This window comes from Medicago sativa, chromosome 7 (genome assembly GCF_051527215.1).
Source record: "Medicago sativa cultivar Bolivia chromosome 7, Bolivia_mono, whole genome shotgun sequence".
Taxonomy (NCBI): Eukaryota; Viridiplantae; Streptophyta; class Magnoliopsida; order Fabales; family Fabaceae; genus Medicago; species Medicago sativa.
In genome coordinates, this window is record NC_140755.1 from 80,661,371 (window position 1) to 80,670,065 (window position 8,695).

General features: G+C 37.6%; 1 protein-coding gene across 1 annotated transcript; it reads right to left on the reverse strand.

Moving 5' to 3' along the window:
- LOC146909068 (uncharacterized) lies at positions 1 to 5,780 on the reverse strand. Its single transcript, XM_085729322.1, has 6 exons — positions 5,313 to 5,780; positions 4,385 to 5,195; positions 3,513 to 3,631; positions 2,845 to 3,385; positions 2,032 to 2,205; positions 1 to 104 (listed from the first exon to the last, which is right to left on the reverse strand). The coding sequence occupies exons 1-6, from the start codon at positions 5,778 to 5,780 to the stop codon at positions 1 to 3; spliced, it is 2,217 nt and encodes a 738-aa protein (XP_085585448.1).
- Between the last annotated feature and the right edge of the window lie 2,915 nt (positions 5,781 to 8,695).

An 8,695-nucleotide genomic window follows, 5' to 3' on the forward strand; every position in this document is an offset into this window, starting at 1 on the left:
TCAAAACCCGTGTAATGCTCCATCTATATCACCAAAACCTTTAATTTGATTTACAAGTTGTGCAACTTGGGATCCCAAAATCGGAATCACGATAATACGAGGATCTGATGTATATATGAAGATATTTGAACAAGCAACCATATAATAGTTATTCCCACCTGGATGTTCTGTATCGCAGGTAATAACACCCTATTTCGGTGGATTATTTCTATCTCCAGAATTTCCAGTCCATTTCAAATCAGAAGAACCATTTGAAGTACATAGAAAGTGTTGTTTTTCGATTTAAAAATTATACCGAACGAAATTACTGGGTGAGTCACGACCAGGTCGCTTTCCTTAAGACGTTTCGCGGCACTACCCTAGTTTGTGCAAGGTAGACTAACAACCACGCCGTCTCCAGGATAAAACAGCCCAGATCACTGTTACGAGTATATACTGCACAGTATATAGTCGCTCGAGAATTACACCTCAAAGTATGGTTCAATCGTATGATCGAAGCCACTCGATACGGTACGTAGCCGCTCTATTCGAAACCGATGGGACAGAAAGGAGTAGAAGAAGAAGAACGATTTAAAATCGAAGGGAGAAGAGAGAAAATCGCACAGGAAGCATCAACTGTGAGATTTTGGTGTGAAGAATGAGTGGGGGGAGCTCTCCTTTTATAGGCAGAGTTCGCGAGAATTACTTGGGGATTAAGTTTGCTTAATCCTTAAGCAAACGCGTTTTACACGTGACTTGGGGATTAAGTTTGCTTAATCCTTAAGCAAAGCAAACGTGTTTTCTTAATTGGAAATATCCGGAAGTTTCTTGGATCGGGTCGGAATGTAACACATCAATTTGTTACGTGTAACGCTTTCGTATAATGAAAAATTAATTAATTAATTTAACATTTTCAAGTGACAAAAAATATATCAATTTTCTGACCCACGACCCACGACCCAAGCCCAAGCCCGGCCCGGCCGGTCGAACGGACGGCGGCGGCGTCGTCGCGCGTGTGATATATATATTTTGTAAGCGTTCACCCGTTCACAAAAATGGGTACCCCAAGGGCACACCCTTGGAGGTCACCCCACCCTTATATAAACACTTACTAGTTGGGGTGACTCTCCAATGTGGGACATTTTTAAGTCACATACCCACACACTAGTTTCTCATAGTGTTTTCTTTCTTTCCAATTTTTTTTCACTAGACTTTAACTAGTGTTCCAACAATCCCCCACTTGACTTCAAAATGGTTTCGAGAAATAACGTAAAACGTTTCCATAAGATTTGCTAATATACAAAGGTGTTGTTAACAACTTGAACCTTTGCATAGTGGAAGGTATTCTGATTTAACAAGAGTTGCTTACAACATTGAACTCTATCTCAGACATAGAATCCACACACAAACCTTTTCATAGGTGTATTCTAAAAGCCCGTGCGTTTTAAGGCCCTGCACGTGTATCCCGGTTTTAACGAATGCACTAGGAATTCTGCCTCAAAATTCCATAGGACCGGCCTAAGTTCCACATTCGTATAGGTGAGTCTATCAAGGGTACTCCTGTAGCTGTGTACCCCACTCAATTAGAGTATAGATCTCATTAAGAGTTACTATTAACTCATCCTTCTTTCGCTGCAGGATCATGCTTTCTATATTCTTTCTCTCATAGCATGTTCTACCACTTCATGACTTGTTTTTACCCATTGAACCTAAATCTTGGGATCTCCAGTTATATAGGTCGGCTTACCATCATTTAGTGGGCTATAGACATTAGTCCCATCCTACTGGATGTTTCTCGGACTTTCTCTCTATTAAGTCCTTTCGTCAAAGGATCAGCTAAGTTTTCATTAGTACGTACAAAATCAACTCTAACCACTCCATTAGAGATACACTCTCTAATCGTGCTGTGTTTTTGCCTTATCTGTCGTCTCTTACCATTGTAATAACGATTCTTAATCTTTGTAATAGCCGCGGTACTATCACAATGAATTAACACAGCTGGTAACGGTTTCTCCCATAAAGGGATTTCAGCTAGCAAGGATCTTAGCCAACTTGCTTCTTCACTAGCAGTAGCTAGTGCTATCATCTCAGATTCCATTGTGGACTGAGCCAGAATAGTCTGCTTCTTAGACTTCCAATAAACAGCTCCTCCAGCTATGCTAAATATATAGCCGCTGGTCGCTTTGGAATCATCCGACAAGGTGTTCCAATCTGCATCACTGTACCCTTCAAGTACAGCAGGATATTTTTGATAATGCAGTCCTAATGTCATAGTCCCGTTCAGGTATCTCATGACTCTCTCAATAGCATGCCAATGCTCCTTGCTTGGCCTACTTGTAAATCTGCATAAGAGTCCCACGACATAGGCAATGTCGGGTCTAGTACAATCAGTGGCATATCTGAGACTGCCAATGATACTCGCATATTCAGTTTTTCTAACACCATCTCCAGTGTTCTTAAAAAGTTTTACACTTGGATCATAAGGTGTGCTTGCAGGTTTACAATCAAAGTAGTTGTATTTCCTTAATATCTTCTCAACATAATGAGACTGATCCAAGGAAATTCCTTTATCTGATCTAGTAATCATGATGCCAAGAATTACATCAGCTTCTCCTAGGTCCTTCATATCAAAGTTGTTACTCAACAGTGATTTCACAGAATTTATGGCAGGAATGTTTGACCCAAATATGAGTAGATCGTCTACATATAGACATATGATAGTGCAAATGTTTTTATCATACTTGTAGTAGATATATTTGTCACTTTCATTCACTTTGAACTCATTCGTAATCATTAAGTTGTCAAACTTTTCATGCCATTGCTTAGGGGCTTGTTTTAGACCATACAGAGATTTGTCTAACTTACAGACTTTGCTTTCCTGTCCATGGACTACAAAACCTTCAGGTTGTTCCATATAGATTTCTTCTTCCAACTCACCATTCAAGAAGGCAGTTTTCACATCCATTTGGTGTACTATCAAGTTATAAACAGCAGCCAAAGAAATTAGTACCCTTATGGATGTGATTCGAGTAACTGGTGAGTAGGTATCGAAAAAATCTATATTTTCTCTTTGTCTGAAACCTTTGGCTACAAGGCGTGCCTTGTATTTATCAACAGTTCCATCAGGTTTCAGTTTCTTTTTCAAAATCCATTTACAACCTATTGGTTTGCAGCCTGGAGGCAGTTCAGTCAAGTGCCAAGTTTCATTAGACTGTAGAGAATCCATCTCATCATTTATGGCTTCTTGCCATAGGTCAGCATCCAAGGAAGACGGAGCTTCCTTAAGATTTGATGGATCCTCTTCTAATGTATTGACCACATATTCAGGTCCATACTCTTTAGCAGTTCTTGCTCTCTTACTTCTTCGAAGTTCTGTTACATCAGTTGTGATGTTCTTATCACTATCCTTAATCACCAGAGTGTGATCAGGTGTAGTGTTCATATTTGCGCCCCCCACTATTACCCCCACTATCTCTTGATAGAAAGGGAAATTTCGTTTCATAGAAATCGGCGTCATTTGATTCTATGATCACCTTAGCCTTTAGGTCATAAAACCTATATGCTTTACTGTTCAAGGCATACCCAATGAATACACATTCATAGGCTCTACTTGCTAGTTTGACTCTCTTGGGATTAGGAATCCTTACATAGGCTAGACAGCCCCATGTTCGAATGTAAGACAAATTTGGTTGTCTTTTCTTCAAAATTTCATAAGGAGAAATTTTGTTCTTAGTTTTAGGTACTCTATTTAGCACGTAGCTAACAGTTAATAGAATTTCCCCCCACCAATGAGGCGCTGCACCAGAATTAAGCATGATGGCAATTACTAATTCGGTAAAGGTTCTATTTTTTCTTTCCGCTTTACCGTTCATCTCAGGAGAGTAAGGTGCAGTTGTTTCATGAATGATTCCGTGCTCTTTATAATACTCATTGGATGTGTGTGATAAATATTCAGTGCCTCTGTCACTACGATAGCGCTTGATTCTTTTATTGAATTGAGTTTCAATTTCTTTGACAAAAATTTTAAACATATCAAGCACATCACTTTTGTTTTTCATTAAATACACATAAGTGTAATCAGAGCAATCATCGATAAAAGTTATAAAGTATCTTTGCCCGTTTCTAGTCAAGTTACCATCAAGTTCGCATATATCAGAATGTACTAATTCAAATGGTTCGGTTTCTCTTATTACAGATTTATGAGATCCTTTTGTTATTTTTGCTTGACTACAAAACTGACATTTTTCAAATTCATTCAAAGATAACTTAGGAATTAAACCGAGATTGCTCATATTAGAAATGATTCGTTTATTATCGTGACAGAGTCGTGCATGCCAAATATTAAAATCACACAACATATAAGCAGAAGGAGAAATTTTATTCATAAGATTCAACTTAAACATACCATCAGTAGCATACCATTTCCCAACAAAAACCATATCCTTAGTAATAGAGTACATATCACATGCTATGATTTGTTCAAAACCAGCCTTATTCAGTAAAAAGCCAGAAACTAAATTCTTCCTAATTCTAGGAGTGTGCAGCACATCCTTCAATATGAGAGTCTTCCCGGAGGTGAATTTCAGCTCCACATCTCCGGTTCCAGCAACTTCAGTGGTGTGAGAATCTCCCAACAGCACCTTCAGATCTTCAGCAGCAGTGTATGTCTTGAACATAGCACGTTCATAACAGACATGGCGAGAGGCACCAGTGTCTATCCACCAACCATCAGATCCACCCACCATGTTGATTTCAGTTATCATTGCCATATACGGCTGCTCCTCATTTGTTGTCAAGTGAGCCTGAGCTTGAGCCGGTCTAGTGGATGGGTTTCTACACTTTCGTGCCATATGACCTGGTTGTCCGCAATTGTAGCAATTAAACGGTTGAGCAGGGTCATTCTTTGATGATTGAGCTCTTGGGGCCTTTTGAGGGTTCCCATTCTTATTCCGATTGGAATTCTTATTTGCAGGACGGTTCTGATTCTTGAATTGTTTGCCAGCAGGCTTCAGAACAGCACCCACAGATTTCTTTTTAGTGTTGCTGTGCGAGACAGCAAACACCTCTTCATTTAGTTCTTGTTTTCTTGCCTCTTCTTCAATACGAAGTCGAGTAATCAGACTTTCAAGAGAAAACTCCTTAGTCTTATGCCTAAGGGCATTCTTGAAGTCCTTCCAAGCAGGGGGCAGTTTATCAATTATCACAGCAATCTGAAACTGCTCAGGTAATTGAATCCCTTCAACAAAAATCTCATGAGCTATATTCTGAAGCTCCTAAGATTGTTCTTTGACAGATTTCTCGTCGTTCATCTTATAGTTTAGGTACCGGCTCACAGCAAATTTCTTTGAGCCAGCCTCTTCAGTGTTATATTTATTCTGAAGAGCATCCCAAACATCCTTAGCTGTCTTATGAATCAGATGCAGATCATATAGATGATCCGCAAGACAGTTCAATATGTAATTCTTGCACAGGTAATCCTCTTCTTTCCAGAGGAGTATATCCTTTTCAGCCTGTTTCACCTTTTCAGCATGTTCGGCAGTAAGCCTTTCCAACTCAGCATTTGCTGCAGATATAGAAGCATCTGTAGCCACTGTTGTCTTACCGTTACTAGTCGTTTCCATAGGAACCGACATCGATGGTATCACGGGTATGTTATCCTTCAAGACGTGGGCAACCTTTTTCGTAGTTAGAAAAAACATCATCTTTGTTTGCCAACGCTTGAAGTTACTACCGTGAAACTTAAACGGTTTGTTGAAATCGACAGCTGTTCCAGATACAGTAATTTCGTTGTTGGTATTCATGGTTTCAGAAACGTCTTAAAATTGTTGTTTTTCGATTTAAAAATTATACCGAACGAAATTACTGGGTGAGTCACGACCAGGTCGCTTTCTTTAAGACGTTTCGCGGCACTACCCTAGTTTGTGCAAGGTAGACTAACAACCACGCCGTCTCCAGGATAAAACAGCCCAGATCACTGTTACGAGTATATACTGCACAGTATATAGTCGCTCGAGAATTACACCTCAAAGTATGGTTCAATCGTATGATTGAAACCACTCGATACGGTACGTAGCCGCTCTATTCGAAACCGATGGGACAGAAAGGAGTAGAAGAAGAAGAACGATTTAAAATCGAAGGGAGAAGAGAGAAAACCGCACAGGAAGCATCAACTGTGAGATTTTGGTGTGAAGAATGAGTGGGGGGAGCTCTCCTTTTATAGGCAGAGTTCGCGAGAATTACTTGGGGATTAAGTTTGCTTAATCCTTAAGCAAACGCGTTTTACGCGTGACTTGGGGATTAAGTTTGCTTAATCCTTAAGCAAAGCAAACGCGTTTTCTTAATTGGAAATATCCGGAAGTTTCTTGGATCGGGTCGGAATGTAACACATCAATTTGTTACGTGTAACGCTTTCGTATAATGAAAAATTAATTAATTAATTTAACATTTTCAAGTGACAAAAAATATATCAATTTTCTGACCCACGACCCAAGCCCGGCCCGGCCGGCCGGACGGACGGCGTCGCCGCGCGTGATACATATATTTTGTAAGCGTTCACCCGTTCACAAAAATGGGTACCCCAAGGGCACACCCTTGGAGGTCACCCCACCCTTATATAAACACTTACTAGTTGGGGTGACTCTCCAATGTGGGACATTTTTAAGTCACATACCCACACACTAGTTTCTCATAGTGTTTTCTTTCTTTCCAATTTTTTTTCACTAGACTTTAACTAGTGTTCCAACAGAAAGCGTTCACTAGGCGAAGGGAAATTAATTGAAAGTGGACAACCATAGAAGAGTGTGAGATTGTTGTTTAAACCATAGACAAAGAGGTCGGTGTCAAATGTTGTGTTGAAATGTTTTTATGGACATCTTGCATATAGTCGTCTCTGGTAATTCTCATAACATGTAAATTAGGACTGGCCTCCAAAACCATATACTTGATTTCATTGATTGTTATGCAGCTGGTGTCGTTTCTGCAATTGATATTCAACAAAGGGTGGCCACACTCTTTTGGTCGATCCCATCCCCATAATGGAAAACCAATTTGTTTTATAGTTCCATAATTAAATAGATTCTCACAACCTTCATCGGAGCTCAAATATGAAGGTATCTGAATTAGTGTAAAGAGGATTATGAATTGAAGAATATGGAAAGTAGGGAGGATATTAAACATGGAAGCCATTCTGAGAGATCAAAGAACCTGATTGAGAAATGAAGGATGTAACACAAAATGCCAAAAAAATGCCACTACTAAAAAACAGTCATTTAGAGACCAATTTTGACACCAAAATAAATTAGTCTCAGTAGTGACCGATATAACCACCATTTATTATAAACAATTAACCAAAACAAAGACTATCTCTAAATCGGTCACTAAATTTATTTAGTGACCAATTTAAAAACTGATTGTTCAACAACCAAAATTTCACCGTATATCCTCTCTCTCTTTTTTTCAATTTTTAAAATAAAAATTGATTATAATAATCAGCCACCGAATTTAAAATAAAAATTGATTATAATAATCAGCCACCGAATTATTAGTCTCAAAAAAGAATAATTTTTATTTTATTAATATTATTATTATTAAACCTACTCAAGATTGTGGAACAATTTCATTTGAGCGGGATTGTCAAAAAATTTCCCCCCTTTGATATTTTCATCAAAAGTGATATCTAAAACTTTCCCTCTTGAATGAATTTGCTTCTTCATATTTTCATTAAAAATTAAAAATTAAACCTTAATATTACCCTATTTTATCTTTCTCTCTCTTTTCACTTGAACAAAAGAACGTATAACCCTAACTCAACAAGAAATTTCCCTTTTTCATAATTTTTTCTTGAAATCAAAATCAGTAATCATGAAATCAAACCCCATAATCAAAATCGAACCCCATTGATAAAGTTCCAGTTTTTCCATTACTTGTTCTCACTGTACTGTTCATGTTCATGTTCTTGTTGTACTGTTCACGTTTTTGGTCCCATATGAATCGTAGCTTGTTGTTGCTGTTCAAGTTCTTGTAATCGACATCTGAATCACAAGGTTTGTTCCTCTTGTTTGTTTGTTCATGTCACTACATCATTTATTGTCTTTGGCAACACTTTTCTAAACAACATGTGAAAATTGTCGCCTAAAAGTAAGTATAAGGGACACTTTCTACCCTTTGCCTTTAACATTTTCACAACATCATAAAATTGTCCCCTAAATTACAATAGGGGACGCTTTTTAAGTGTAACTACGATTTTCTCTTTGCCACAATCCGTAAACGTCTCCTCAGCCGTCTTTGGGAACAATTCTCAAATGTCACATTATAGTAATAATAACTATAGTAGTCCCTAAAAAAAAAACTATAGTAGTAATAATATTATTTTTTTGTGAAATCGGGTAATTATTATTTATAGTGATTGTATATTTTTTTGATTAAGATTTTTACTCTCTTTTAAAGAAAAGATTTGGTTTAAAAAATATATATTTTTGGTGTTTAAGATTTTACTGTCCCCACAAAAAAAGATTTGATATTTCTGCCCTCTTAGATTTTTTTTTTTTGGGCAGGCAGCATAATGGCTAGATTTTTTTTTACTTCAACGAAAAAAAGATTTAATATTTTACAATTATTTAAAATATATAAACAAAACCAAAAATCCTCTTTCAAATAAAAAAAAAACATTCTGGAAATATTTAGTTTTAATTCTCACGCCCTTGTCCAAATTAAACAT

Excerpts from the sequence above, each read along its gene's own strand:
- LOC146909068 (XM_085729322.1), bottom strand. The coding sequence starts at position 5,780 with ATGAATACCAACAACGAAATTACTGTATCTGGAACAGCTGTCGATTTC. Across the intron at positions 5,196-5,312 it reads CTGGCTCAAAGAAATTTGCT|TTTCAGATTGCTGTGATAAT; the intron begins GTGAGCCGGTAC and ends TTACCTGAGCAG. Across the intron at positions 105-2,031 it reads TACTGCTAGTGAAGAAGCAA|ATCCTCGTATTATCGTGATT; the intron begins GTTGGCTAAGAT and ends TATATACATCAG.